Source organism: Pogona vitticeps, chromosome 2 (genome assembly GCF_051106095.1).
Source record: "Pogona vitticeps strain Pit_001003342236 chromosome 2, PviZW2.1, whole genome shotgun sequence".
NCBI classification, from domain to species: domain Eukaryota; kingdom Metazoa; phylum Chordata; class Lepidosauria; order Squamata; family Agamidae; genus Pogona; species Pogona vitticeps.
Window position 1 is genome coordinate 138,093,439 of NC_135784.1, and position 15,491 is coordinate 138,108,929.

The 15,491-nt window shown below is 40.4% G+C and overlaps 1 protein-coding gene across 13 annotated transcripts in view; it reads left to right on the top strand.

Annotated features, from left to right (window-relative positions):
• Positions 1–15,491, top strand: part of CACNA1G (calcium voltage-gated channel subunit alpha1 G) — a 208,665-nt gene that overhangs the window by 131,509 nt on the left and 61,665 nt on the right. For 9 of the 13 annotated variants that reach the window (XM_078384211.1, XM_078384216.1, XM_078384217.1 and 6 more), the window contains 4 exons: positions 8,807–8,933; positions 10,603–10,728; positions 11,299–11,388; positions 11,598–11,811. In XM_078384211.1, the coding sequence (XP_078240337.1) occupies positions 8,807–8,933; positions 10,603–10,728; positions 11,299–11,388; positions 11,598–11,811 (557 nt within the window). The remainder of the gene's footprint in view (positions 1–8,806; positions 8,934–10,602; positions 10,729–11,298; positions 11,389–11,597; positions 11,812–15,491) is intronic. The other 4 variants (XM_078384212.1, XM_078384218.1, XM_078384215.1 and 1 more) reach the window with 1 other exon arrangement.

Genomic DNA, 15,491 nt, shown 5'->3' on the forward strand with positions numbered 1-15,491 from the left:
ATTGCACTAAGAAATCCAAATGTGGTATCATTGCTTGGGATGAATGATGCAAAGTTGCATAATGCATATGCTGCAACATTTGTACATGATTATTTTTCATAATATAGCCTGCTTCAAGGAATTGCCTACTTTTTCTGTGGAAAAGCAAAAAAAAAAAAAAAAAAAAAGAACATTTTCTCCTCTGGGAGGAGGGAAGGGAGCAGGGGACAGAAAATAAAAACCATGAGAAAGAAACAGAGAATTCTTACTGGTTCTGAAGTCCACTGGAATCTCTCTCTTGTTCATCCAAATTCTGTCTACTTGCAAATATTAATTTTTCCCCTCCCCTTTTCCAGGCAAGAAGTATTGCACTGTACTTTGGTAGTACACTGTTCTTTGGTAGTAAACAGCTTGCACAGAAACTCCTCCTCTTCAGCCCAAGGGGCGCCACTTCATACATGCACCCTGTGATGTGGTGGCCACAAAGGATGCAAACCAGATGGGCATTGCTCCACATGTGTGCAGTTTGTGTGAAGCATTGCCCTTGTGATGCAAGCCAGTTTTAACCACACCAACAAAGCCTTCATTTCCATGGAAATTGTGCAAGCGTTGTGAACCCTGGCCAGAACCGTGTGGCCAGGACTGTTCACAAGGCTTTGCATGCAGGGCAGAGGACATGTGTTTTGCATCCTTCCTTTTTAAAAATTATTTGGCGTTTTTTTTTTAAATCAACATATCCTTATATGTATTGCCTTGTGGGGTCTCTGGGATTTGTAACTTTCAACTTGTAATCTACCCAGAGTAGTGCGGTATATAAATCAAATAAATAAATAAAATTGATGGACATTGTACCACTACTGTGCATGCAATAACCCCTACCTGAAATAGTCTGGCATCTGTCTAGAAATTGACATTTTAGCCATGTGTGTTTCATTGCTGGAAGAGTTATGTAAAGATTGTCCATCTGCTTCCTGTAAAAAAAATATAAAAGAAGATAATCCAGTATTCTATTATTAACATGAAATAAAGCAATTCCTCTGTGACTTTTTATTTTATTTTTTGCTATAATTGCTCTGAAAAAGTAATGGAGATGAGAAAGTGAGATATTTCTATTATTGTACATAGGAGTGAGCTCTATTTCTTAGTAACAGATAGCCAAAGAGGGGGTGGGGGACTAATAATTTATTTCCTTCCAGTGGTTAGGTCCATCTGTGCTTTGAACTGGTCAGTAGAATAATGGAGGTGGCTCCACCTTCAGAATTCAGTAACCATACTTTCATAAGTAAAACAGCTTGGGTTGTTTAAAACTGACTTGTGGCTGATTCCAGCTGCAAAGGAAGAGGTATATTTGTTTATTGTGGGCAGTACCTTGTGGCAAACAAGGCTGCAAAAAAGGGTGAGAGAAGAAAGAGGGAGGAAGAAGAAGGGCAGGGAGAGAAGCCACTGGTCTAGGAGGCTCAGAGGGGGAGGTGAGCCCCTTCTCTAAAAATTAAGAATAAATAGAAAATTCCCCCCACGATCTAAATATATATATATATAAAGTAATGGTCTGCTGTTAAACTCAAATGTCAGCTATAGTTGCACCAATGTGGAGAAGTAAAACCAAAAACACAACTGAGATATTGACTACCACAAAATGACGCAGCAAAGACAGCTTTAATTCTTCCAGGTTTTTCTTTAACTAAATGCAGCAGTGGTCATTACTGTAGTTTAAAATGTTAACTACAAAGGGGTACCATGATCCCCAAGAATTTTCCAGATGAGTCAACTGTATTATTATTAAATCACTTCATGTGAGATATAACCAAATACCACAGACTCTTAGAGCAAAATAATATTTAGTATGTTTTGCTTGTGTAATTGGTATTTCATCCAACATTTCATTTTCCCCCCCATATCTCTGATGAAATGGACTTTTCCACGAAAGTTCGCATTAAATTATACCAATCTTTAAGGTGCCACATGTTTTTGTTTTTTTTTAATTTTGTTTCATTTTACTTGGATTTTCCCTGACATGCTTGCCACTGGCAATGGTGCGGCTAAAAAATATTGTAAATAAATAAATAAATAAATAAATAAATAAATAAATAAATAAATAAAATATGACTACCTCTTCTAAAACTGTAATATCATTTTTATTTATTTGTTTAAAATATTTTTAGCCCACCTTTCTTCTTAAAAAGGACCCAAGGCAACTTACAACAACTAAAAGATAGTATTTAAGTTAGTAACAGTGAGTATGAAATACTAAAAGGATCAATGAATACGATGCCGAAAAACATAAAACAATACCAAAACACATTCAAAGCAATAGGGTACAACAAGCCATTTTAAAAGCCCCATTCAGGCAGCCAGTCATTGAGGGAAAGCCTGCCTGAAGAGAAAGATCTTCGTCTGCTTGCAGAGGGACAGTAAAGACTTGGAATCGTGAACCCACTGGGAACTCCTCTCATGGGACCTGGAAGCAAAGACTAGCAAAGGAAGGGAGATTTTCACAGTGGGGCACATCTCTCAGAGACAGGGACCTAGAAGTGAGTAAAGATAAATGAGTAGTATTCAGCCTAGGTGGCACTGTGAAATTTTAGACAAGAAAAACACCTCCAGAGTAGGGCGCGCAACACCTTCCCCGGGGGCAGGAGGCAGGAAGAAACTCAGCTTTGATCTGAGGGAGCCTTCACAACTTGTGAATGATTGAGCTGGCTGCTGATGGAGTGAAGTCCAGCTTTAACCCATTGATCAGATTGGCACTTGCCATAATTTCCATGGGTAATATACTATATGCAGCTCTGTCACAGTGGCCTCAGTGGCAAGAGTGAGCTGTCCACCAGCCTGAATGATTGTATTAATTTTCTGGGAAGAGTTAACCTGGTTGTAGGTATCCACACTCTTGTAGCCTCCAGGCTAGACTTCTTTAGTGTTTAATCTACATGGGGGTACATTTATTGGCCCAGAAATGTGAACAAAAGTAGTTAATTGGTATCTAAATACAGAATAATACATAAAATAATATGCATTTATACTAATTCTAATGCCAACATTTAAGAGGTAAATTGTTGACTGAGCTATCATTACCCCATTATGCTGGTGGTTCATCAATTGTCCTGGCTCCCCTATACTTCTAGAATTCAGTCTTTGGAAGCCATCCATGTTTGGGGCAGGGTGGATAAAAATCAATGGTTTTTTTTAAAAAAAATCAAATTGATTTAAGTCACTATTTTAAAACTGATTTTTCATTTAAAGTATAAAAAAATTTAAAAAATTATTTTTTAATTAATTTTTTTTTAAATTGAATCATTAAATCAAATCCACCTGATACACGGTCAGTCTGCACAAGTGCTGAAACCATTTGCAGAAGAGGGCTGTCTCTGCACCATCACAGGTGCTATGGGACACAAACAGGGGAAAGGCCTGCTCAGTGGTCCTGGTTGGGACCCCCATTTGTGGAGCTTTCTTGGGAAAGTCTGCAGGAGACCTACTCCAATGTAACTTTGGTGTCACTAGGCAAAGACTTTTTCTCCCTGTGGGCAGATTTAGCTCCACTTACCATTTTTTATACTGTACTGTTCTGCCATCTGCTGTTTCAGATTTTATTGCTGTTGTTGGTTTCACAGTATATATTTCATTTGTTGTTGCTATATTGCATTTCTTTAGAGGGAATCTTTGTTGCATCTCTGGAAAACTGCTGGCAGAGGGAATATAGACAATATTGTGCTCAACAGTCTGACTCCTTACAAGTGTGTGTATGTTTGAAGGAATGCCTCGCCTTGTATAAACCTGCCCAATCATTTAAGATCTGCTCGGGAGGCCCTCCTCTGTGTCCCATCACTGAGAAGAGTTCATCATGTGGATATACAGAGTAGGGCTTTTTCCGTGCAGCACCCCAAATGAGAAATACCCTCTCCTTGGGGGCTCAATTGGCACCAACATGGGCATCATTTCAACTCCAAGTCAAAACATGCCTTTTTATCAGAGCCTTTGGGAGCTGAGGAACAGAATCTGCACAGGTTTCAGTGCAATCAGTGTTTTTGATGTTTGAGTGTTTTCATTTTGTGTCCTTTTATTTTAATTTTTTAAAAATAATTTAAGTTTTAAATTATTTTTACAGCTTTGTAGCCCAGCCTGAGAACCTATGATATGGGGTGGGCTATAAATGTTTAAATTATGTGTTTTTTTTAATTTAAAAGAAATGCCCAACAGGCATTTGGGGTCTGTTTCCCAGGTGGAAATATATAGGTCTCCCAAGTCCATACAGTTTTAAAAAATATTTTAATTAACTGATTTTAAACATAACCATAATGTATCGATAACACTAATAAAACTCATTCATACAGTGGTACATTTGTACCTGTATACGCTGTTTTTGTATATTTTGCAGGTTGGCTGTTACAACAAAAATTCTGCCACTTTTTAGATTATACATTTGTTGTTTTCTGGAGATTGTATGAGAGCATGGCTTTCCATAATTGTTATATACCTTTCTTTAGGTATTGCACAAATTGGTAGCAAACAGCTAAGAAAGAGTATGTTTCAGTTCCCACTCATTTCTTCCCATTCCAATGACAGGTATTCAGTGGCTTCCCAATTTTGGGCTATAATTTGTCTGCCAACCCCATAAGGAAAATGAGCATGTCTTTACTTGGTAAATGTTCATTTGCTCTGGTTCACAAATCTAACTACCCCTCTCTCTCAGTTTTCTGGCCGCAGACCTCCTGCCAATGCCAATGCAATCATTGAAAAGTAGAAGGAAAAGAAGCCCGCAGATGCTTAGAGGAAGCTTATAGTCTTTGTTTATTTGAGGAAACAGTCAAAGAACTTGGTAGCTAACACAGGCAATCAGACCTCTTCCTAGTGTTGACATAGCTCTGTTCTTAGTGAGTCTTGTCCTTGATAAGGCAGCCCAGTAATTCTAGCTGCGCTGTTTTCCTGTGAGTATGTGTCTTTCCTATTGATTGCTTGTTCACTCTCCCCCACTGCAGCAGTGTGTGCTAATCCACAGTTATGAAATTTTGTGCTGTATTCAGGAGTGATGCTGTACCATGAAGGTCGCTGGTAAATAAGGTAATAGTGAGAACTCTTGGTGAAGGTTTTAAGATTTAGTTAAAAAGGCAGCTGAACAAAGTGAGGGAGGATGGAAGTAAGAAAGCCAAAACTGAACCAATTTTAAGCAGTAGCATGATTGAGGGAGTGAATTGAAGTCATACGCAGCCTGAAATCGAAAAAGGAAGCCTTTAATCAGCGGCCGTCTGCTGTTGACAATGATTTTGTTCCTGTTGCACAGGCAGAACCCATCCAACAGGCTTTCTCCCGCTGACTTTTACTTGTCCAGCAGATGTGTAAAAAGTAATGTGTGTAACAGAGCTAGGGGTGGTGAATCTGATAGCTCATAATTTAAATGAATAAGGTTCCAGTTTCAGCCTTTGCCATCTCCCATAAGAATAATCTCCAGTAGCTAATTATATGAAAGACATGTGTTTAATACCCAGGAAAGCAGTTGCCAAAAAAGAAAGGGGCATTTGTGTGTCACGTTGTACCATGGTTTACTATGATGTGGATCAGCTGCAACAAGCCTCCAGCTCGTACATTCTGCTGCCCCCTCTCCTCTCATGCAGCCATGCGGAGGAAAGCAGACATTTTTGCTTCCAGTTTCCCTTACCCTTAGTTTTTCATGACCTCAACTGGTTAACTGTAAGTTAATCAACATTTGAAGCAAACTAAACTGAAACCATGATTAACTTACTAACCACAATTAATATTCAACACAATTTCTTAGCTTAGGCAATACTGTTTTAGGGTGTGGCATGTTACTGAAACAGCATTGTTTACCCTGCAAGATGATCTCCTAAAGGGAGGCAGACAGAGGGAGTATAATTCTGTTGTCCTCCTGGATCTTTCTGCACTCTTTGATACTGTCGGCCATGGTATCCACCTGGGAAGGCTGTCATATTTAGGGTGTGGGGAGGTGGTCCATTTTCACTGGTTCCAGACCTTCCTTGATGGCTGATCCCAGATGGTACAGCTTGGGGATGCTGTCTCTTCCCCCCCCCCCTTGGGACCTCTGCTATGAGGTCCCTCACAGGTCAATCATCTCCCCAATGCCTTTTAACATCTACATGAAGCCACTGGGAAAAGCCGTACATAAATTTGGGGTGTGCTGTTCATTAGTACAGTGATGATACACTGCTGTCCTTTGCTTCATCTGCAGGTGATCTTGTATGGGTCCTTGAGCCCTGTCTAGCATTGATAAAGGACTGGACAGGGGCCAATAAACTGAAACTGAATCTAGAGAAGTTTGAAATCCTATTGATAGGAGGATTGCCAGACCAATTAGAACTTACCTGGCCTTGATGGGTTTACACTCTCCCTGAAGAATCGAGTCTGCAGCTTGGAGGTACTCCTGGACCCAAGCAGTCTTGATGGAGGCTCAAATATTGTCTGCAGTCAAGAGTGCCTTTTATCAACTTTGGTTGATTGCCCATTTGCCCCTTCCTGAATAAGAAATGCCTAGTAACCGTGGCTCATGCATTGGTAATCTCAAAAATAGTTTACTGTAATTCTCTCTACATTCGGCTGCCCTTGAAGCTGTTTAATTTTGCCCGGATCTTTATACGTAAAATCTGTCTGACTTAACTTGAAAGAAAAGCTCCAAAGTATGTTTACTCAAAGTATGTTGCTTTCTGAAACAGATGTGTGACCAAATGCACAACCCAAAAGTAACAAACAGTACCAAAAATGTAAATCCAACTTGACAACTGCTGCCACATATTGGGTGATAAAGCGTCATGCCACAGATCTCCAAGGAATAAATCAAAGCAGATGAGGCCACTTAAGAAAGCCTTTCTAATGGAATCAGCAGAAATTTACGTTATTTTCCTAGAGAATGCAAATGATGGCAACAAACAGCAGGGGTGAGGGTTCTGTATTCAGTTTACCTCTAATGGGAGAATAGTGATGAGCTTATTTAAACTAAAGAATAACATAAAGTGTTGAAGCTTTGAACTAACAGCAGAATGCTTTTTTTTAAAAAAAGATTTTCTTCTGGTCGGCAGCAATGCTCAGAAATCCAAATCGAGAAATAACACCACCAGTGATAGTGTGTTAGATTAAAACCATCCATTCTAACTCCTGGCAGTAACAGACCATTGTCCAAGGGACAAAAGGGCTACACTGATGAATGATGATGGGTAATGTAACGCCAAACTCTGTTTACAAGAGCTGAGAGTGTTGTCTGTGAATTCAGATGGGATACCATGTAATTTCTCAACGAAGCAATGTGGAATGTGTGAGAGAGCTTTACTGATGTTTTTAACCAACCCTCTCTCCCCAAAGACTTCAAGAAGCACTGGCAACAATTACATTCAATAAACTCATCCACACACATACACCACAAAGCCAATACCAGCAGCAGTAGCACCAACATCTTATATGGAATTAGAATATTTGACACTCATGCCCTTAATTTGCATCATTCTATAATAAAAATGTCGTCAGCAAAACCCAGAGCTCTGTTTAACAGGGAAGGTGTCATGGTGCCATAAAGGGAACAGTGTCGATTGCAGTGGTAGCTCTTGGTAGCTGCTAGGTCTTTTTGCTAAATGTTTTGAGCAAGACTCTCCCAAAATTTTGTAAAAGCCAATTCCCAACAGATGCCAAATTCTGTGAATTCCACTAAATGGTTCAGAATAGAGATGGGCACGAACCTCTGTTTGGAAGTTCATGTGCACGACACCACGGGTGTCATCCCTTCTCTTGCCCCTGCCCCCCAGATTGGCTCTCTAGCTGATGTGTGCCTCTCTCTCCTCCTGCACTTTGACTGTTCGACCAGTCCCCAGCAGGAGCAGGAGCTTCCCTGGCCCACCTCTGTGGCTGATTGCCCACTCAGACAAGGAGGCAGGACAGGCAAACTCGTGTTCTTGCTGGGGACTGCTCAAACAGCCACAGAGGAGGGAGGGAGGAGTGTGCTCTGACTGGTGAGTGGGTCATTGGCTGGTGAGGCCGGGTAAGGGAATGTGCGGCACCTCCAGTGCCACACATACAACCAGCACAAACCTCCCAACCAAAGTCCATGCCCATCTCTAATTCAGAACTTTTAATTCAGATAGTTAGGCTGTTGTCCTGTACACACTAGTCTCGAAACAGGTCCTATCGAGACTTATTGCCACAGTGGGACTCTCTCTCTTTTTCTCTTTCAAACTGAACTTCTACTGGAAACTGTCTTTCCCATTGATCAGCTTAATTGATCCGTTACTCAGAAAACCCATTTATTTAACAGTAGTGGGATTTTTAAAATGCTGTGTTGATGATTTATAGTAGCAGACATGCACTGTCCATACAAGAGATGCCTAGAGTTGGCACACATTTTTTACAGCTTGCTTCACTTCCCTATATAAGATTTTTGAGAACTGGCATGGCCAAGCCAAGTTTTTATCCCAGAAGTGTGGGAGGAAATGTAGTGGAAATGCACAGAGGACATTCAAGGTCATTGTGAAATAATAATTCTGTGCAGATACCTCATTTACCCTGCTTTGGTCATTATCCCCGTGGGATGAGTGTGTTACCTAAAAGAGCAGAGACCTGCAGTTCTTTATCTTTAGGGTCTCAATCAGATCTGTTGAACTGAATGGGTGTCATTCAGTTACTATTCTCCCAATTGCACATTTTCAGCTCCATTTTTCTATTTTCAGATCAGGGCACTTTGATGATTTAGTGAAGAATTCTCTCTGTGGATTTCTTGCTATTTCAGGTTACCTTTTCTGTTCTGGTCCCTTTCAATGTGGAGAATTATCTTGTCAATAATAGAGGCCGTTGACGTATCACTTCTCTCTTTTAGGGTCATTAGCCGAGCGCAGGGGCTGAAGCTGGTGGTGGAAACCTTGATGTCATCTCTGAAACCCATTGGAAACATTGTGGTCATTTGCTGTGCTTTCTTCATCATTTTTGGCATCTTGGGAGTCCAGGTAGGCTCACTGTAGCATTCCCTGCAGGCAGAAAGGACCTGTGCATAGTTGCACTCATATTCACTGCACAGAACCAGGGAAGTTCTGTATTCATTGACATTCACACTGACATAAGCCTTTAGCAAGATATGTGACCCCCACAGATGCCTGTAGACTATAGAAAAAGTGCAAGAAGCTTGTGGATTTCAGTCCTCTTTTGTGCTACCTTGTTTCATATATGCACACAAAATACTTGTTTGACTGTAATAGATTCCTTTAGCTAGTGAGAGTTTCCAGTATCACAGAGACACATACTGCTAAGAAATGAAACCAATTGCCAGCTTCCAGTTGAATACCTCTTTGTGACACCCAATGCCCATTTGCTTCTCCATACCATGTGACACAGCTTTCAGGTGAAACAGACTTCCTGACATTCAGCTATCAAATCTCTTATTTTGAAAACCCATCTTCATCTTCAGCGAACCTACCTTTGTCTCTGCATCTTCCATTTCTCAGTTACAAACACATATTAGGATTCAGTTCCAAATCTGCTATTGTTGCAATACTATTGTATTTGCTACAGCTGCTGTAGACTAGAAAATGACAGATTATGGACCAGGGCATTGACTTGAAATTAAAAATAATAATGGTAGAAAGAAGAGAGAGGTTGATTCCTTAGTGCCTGGCCCTAGCCGAAAGTGTTGCATTGTGAGAAATCACCACGTGTATCCAATATTGTGTTTTCAACAATGTCCCCTGCCTCCCTGTATAATGCTGCTAGGCAAAAAGATTAAATGTCACCTTGTAAGAAAGATAAGGGTCTGCATTGATCTCTGTTGTTTAGCTTGCTCAAACAGAGCCCTAAAGGTCTGGCATCTCTTTTTGAGTTCAGATAAAGAGATGATATTTAAAGAGTCCAAGGGGAAAGGAGCCTCACCACAGAGAAGCCAGGCATGCTAATGACAATATCTTTTGTCACTCAGTGAACTGGTGGAGGCATCTCGACTAGCCTGATAGAGGCCACTACACTGACATTCATCGTAACAGCTGCCACATGCTGCCACTTCCTGTCTGTCACTGAGAAACCGAAAAAATTAATCATCTGGTGTTATTGATAACTTTCCCCCTGTGGATCAGTGTATCTGGCACTGTTGGAGTCAGTACCTTAGGATTGCCACATTCAGTGCAGCATGATGTTTGTGTGCTTCATCAGCTCCCTGCCCAAGAGAATTTTAATTGGTGGGAGAAGCTGCACTTTTTAGGATTTCTCTGGTCCTCTGAGAACTGGGAAGCCTTGTCTCTTTTTAAGTCTAAGAACCCCAGCCAGAATGAGTGTAGGATAGGTGGCTAGTTGTTTATTATTGATTTATTTTAAACATTGATGCTTTGCCTTTCTCCTTGAGAGGACCCAAGGCAGCTTACAATATTAAAACAAGCAGTATTAAAAACTAGAAAGGATGAAAAAATACATTACTGCAGCATTTTTTTTTTAAAAAAGAATTAAACAGATATAATATTAAAACGGGTAGGTTTTCATACATTTATACAAAAGACCTTCTCTGTGGTCACCCTCTAAACCTCTGAAGCTAGAGCCATGAGTGGGGGATGCTGAGTGAGATGCCCATCTCTATGACTGGGCATCTCTGGAGGCCACTTGTACCAATTTCTTGCCATCTCTTGGTTTTCACAGCTATTCAAAGGGAAGTTTTTTGTCTGTCAAGGAGAAGACACAAGGAACATCACCAATAAATCAGACTGTGCAGAAGCCAGCTACAAATGGGTCCGGCACAAGTATAATTTTGATAATCTCGGCCAGGTATGGATGGCATGGTAATCTGCATGTTTGCTCCTTTAATTCCTCAATTTAAAACCCTATGTGAAATCTCCTTGCAGATATTGCATCTGGCAAATAACAGGCTTCTTTCCAAAAACCCCATATGCATCCATTATGGTACTGATAAGTCAGAATTGGCACCCAACCCATTTGTTTAGCCTGACAGCTACACCGCAAACCACAGCGGAAGTCCTCATCTTAGGGCATCCTGTATCTAGTACATCCTAATATCTCCATTCATTTCCAACAGCCACTGGAAGCCATCTATAACAGCATGGTAGGGACTAAATTAAAAATGAGTGGTTGCAGCCTGGATGGTGAAGAAATGCAGCCAGCTCTCTATTTTGTTAATTAAGCCTTGACATTGGACCTACAGTCTGACAGGGGTAGGTTCTTCCTTTGATGTTAAAGCACCTTAGCATTACCCATGAATTAAAATGATGAGCAAAAGTACAAATCCAGCCATGAACAGAGAAGAAAACAGAGGAGTAATAAAAGGAGGTGCTTTCCTACAAACGTAAGGTAATGCTAATTTTCCTTTTGCCTTTCCAGGCCTTAATGTCTCTGTTTGTTTTGGCCTCCAAAGATGGGTGGGTTGACATCATGTATGATGGACTGGATGCTGTAGGAGTGGATCAGCAGGTATGCATTTGCCATTAAATCCCTAGAAGTCCAAGAAACAGGTGTGCCTCATTTTCATTTTATTAAAAACTGTTCCAAAAGCATATCTTCAGTATAACATACTGTCCCATGCAAAGAAAGTTCCACTCCTCTTTTTATGCAATTCTCGATCCTTGTCTCCCATATCCTGCTGGATTCCAGTCTTAAAGGATTCTTCCTCTCCCTTGTAGCCATCCATGAACTATAACCCTTGGATGCTCCTCTACTTCATCTCCTTCCTGCTGATCGTTGCCTTCTTTGTCCTCAACATGTTCGTGGGAGTTGTGGTTGAGAATTTTCATAAGTGCCGCCAACATCAGGAGGAAGAGGAAGCCAAGAGGCGAGAGGAGAAGAGACTCAAACGGCTGGAGAAAAAGAGAAGGAGTAAGGAGAAACAGATGGCTGGTCGGTAGTCTTTCCACATCTTTCTGAGTCCTGCTTGACCTTTGACAGCTTCCCCACACCTCTCTGCCTAGCATCCGAAGCTCAGATTCTTCTCAAAAAGCATGCCCAGCTATAAAATTTGCATGAAGGATGTAGCATCGGCATAGGCTAAGCAAAAGGCCATGGAGAGATAGCAATGGCTGCATGATTTGCAACTACTTTATATGCTAGGTGATTTAAAATACAATATATATATATATATATTTATATGTTTGTATATATTTTCCATTGCACAAGCTTAGCCTTACCCAAATAGTGTCAAATGCAAAAGGCCAGCAGTTCCAGAACAGGCTGAGAATCTTAGGCATGCTTCTTTTTGTTGCTGACAATTAGCTTCACTATTTGGTTTATTACAACCTTGTAATGTCACTGCAAAATCAATTGACAATTTCTGAGCATGTTTATGTATGGCTTGAGGAAACGCCACAGTGAATTCAAGGATGTAATAATAACAAAGCAGCCTTGTTTTAGAAATGCTTGAAAATGTAGTGTATTTGCTTGAGAAATACAGATTCTTTTTCTCCTAAACTATGAAAATAGCCAGAGACAGAAATTAACTAAATGAAATTCATCAACTTGGGGTAAGTCCACTGACACACACAGTTGGTGGACTACTTAGAATATTTATATCTTTTTTGTAACCACATAGACTTCTCTGAAATTTGAAAAAAATTCACATATTGTCTTCTTTGCCTCAGTTTCTGTTTGATTCAAAAAAAGCAGGAAATAATGCTAAGGTCAGAGGTCACAGGTCAGAGGAACTCTCCTCCATCTTGCATGCCTTCTCTTCTGCTTGTTTTCCCCCTTCACATGCCCATGTTTTCCTTCATGGTATCACACTTTCATCTTCACCTTTCAGTGTCCTCTTGGCTTTCCCTCATGATCTCTTTCACATTTGTTTCACCCTTTTTGGACTGACACTGATAAATCTGTTGCAATCTCTCTGTGCTGCTGTTTTACAGTCCTAATAGTTGACACAATATATGGTGTGTTTCCCAATATGTTCATGTCATAAGTGTGATTAACAGTATGATTTTTAATCCATCCTTATCAGGTACTAAAGCACCTTCTAAAACTTAAAAAGTTATATTTTAATCCCATTTATTTACCTCAATGTAAGAACTGCAGGTCAAAAGTTCAAAATTGAGCCATCATAGCACAGGGACTTTTAAATGAATCCCATAAAACAAAAAGTATTTTGAAATAAGATATATTCTTTCTAAACTATGAGGTTGTTACACTCCAGGGACACCATTTCAAATATTTTAGAACTGATGTGCTTTGGTTAAGACATGAGTAAGTAGTTCTTTATATGGACAAATAATTAACTGGAACCTATTCTTGTGTTTTAGAGTGTATCCATTTAGCCTCTTTTTTGTGCCAAACCTGCATGAGGTTTTGAATATATTGCGTGCTTCCCACCATGATACAAGTATAAGTATGAAGAGGCTGGTTGCAGATATTCTGGATGATGTATCTACGGATCCTATATGGGTGAAAAGCATCCATGCAACTGGGGTTTTATGGCATAATATCTGCAAATGCATAATGGAAGTAACTGTAGTTTTCATGTGAGTGTGGCAACACGCATAACATACATACAAAAAAATCCATGGATCTTAGTGCCTACGAGAAGGATGGGAATTCATCCTTGTTTCTGAATGAAGAAGGTACATAATCTTCACAGTTCTGCTGTCAAATGCATATTCATGTTATAAGAGAAGAAACCTTGTAACTGTAACAGGGAGAACTGTCCCTCAGGGAGGATTTAAAAATAGGCTTATGCATTATTTTGCAAAAGAATTCCTTCCTAGAGGAATGTAAGCTGTGGCATTCCCTTGGAGGCTTACACAGTACGGTGGGTAAACAGGCTAGGCTTCTATAGTGAGCTAGATATCTGACTGTGGAGGTAGAGGTTGGGAGTTGGATTCCCCAACTGTGTGTCCCAAGAGAACAGCCAGCCTGCACAGCCTTGAGCAAGCTGTACAGCCCCAGGGCACCCCCAGAGGAAGAGAGTGGTAAACTAGTCCTGAATATACCAGTGGTCAGCAACCTTGGGCCTCCCTATGTTCTTGGACTTCAACTCCCAAAAATCCTGGCCAGCAGAGGTGGTGGTGAAGGCCTCTGGGAGTTGTAATCCAAGAACATCTGGAGGCCCAAGGTTGGGGACCACTGCGTCTATACCTATTAAATCTTGAAAAGGTTTGTAATTATTTGTAGCAAAGACCACTCCCCTCCTTCCTTGATATTCCTCTACTATCCTGCCTCTCAGTGATCCTGTACCAGGTACCATGCTCATGCATCAGTCATTAAAGTGTTCAGTTTTTTGCTGCGGACTTAATTGCTCAGCATTTCTTTGAGTATTTACATCTCTATCTTTCCTTTTCTATTCTTGGTCCTCAGTAGCAAAACCATATATATTGAGAAAAATTTCCATTCATCTGATGCTAACCAAATATGCTAAACTGTACTACAGACAATCCGACACTAACAGAGAGAGTCTTTTGACTACAGAAAGTGTCTAACACAACATAAGCTTTTCTCATTTCCTATGTCTTACAAATTGGCTTGCTTCATTGTGTGATTCGTCTTCAGGAGATACATTCAGTTTTGTTTGAAATTTTGATTTCTCAGGCACAAAGATCTGCCTGAATCTTCTGTCGCAGAATCACTAATGTAATTTCAGCTCTAATGACAGATTACCTGCATGTCATCATTTGGCTCTTGGACTACTAACCAAATTGGTCCATGGAGAGGTCAATCTTTGATGTACAGGAAGAATAGGAAACACATGAGGTGACATGTCATTTATGGATCTGTGGAATGAAATAATTAATTCACTCTTGGGAAGGCAGTTTCTGTTGTTGGTGGTTACAATTCTTGTAGTGTGATGATCATTTGTAGCCTTGGATACTGTCAAAAGAAGTTAAAATGTTGCTCTAGATGCTGTAGGAGGTACAGTATAATTAACATAGTGTGAAAGGCAAAACTGTAGTTAAGGTATTAGGTGACACTTGTCAAGTGATTCAGGCTGTTTGTGGAATGCCTTTGTCTGCTTTCCTGAGTTGGTACATAAATATAAGTAGGAATTTAGTCTATGCTACAATAACCCCAAGAGGCAAGAGGAGAAGGGGTCGACAGGGGATGAGATGGTTGGACAGTGTCATCGGAGCAACCAATATGAATTTGATCCAACTCTGGGAGGCAGTGGAAGATAGGAGGGCCTGGCGTGCTCTGATCCATGGGGTCACGAAGAGTCGGACACGACTGAACGACTAAACGAACAAACAATAACCCCATAAGCATTATTCATAAACCTCAGAGTTATGATCCCCACTAATGAGACTCATTACAGGGGGCTACAACAGATGTGATGCTGGTTTAATTGCTTCTTCCCCAATTGAAACATATTGAAAGCTTCCACTTAATATGAGTCCCACTGACAATTAATAATTCCTTGGGAATTAATTTCACATTGGTTAGGATGGTTGCATTTTAAAGAAACTAGTTTTGAATGCCAGCATTGATGGGTGAATGCAGTCCAGCCCTTCTATACGGTTTTAGGTTGGGGATGGTTTCACTAGATTTAAAACACCAGAAACAAGCAAGGAGTGGAGGCTGGGGGATAACTTAGCATAAGT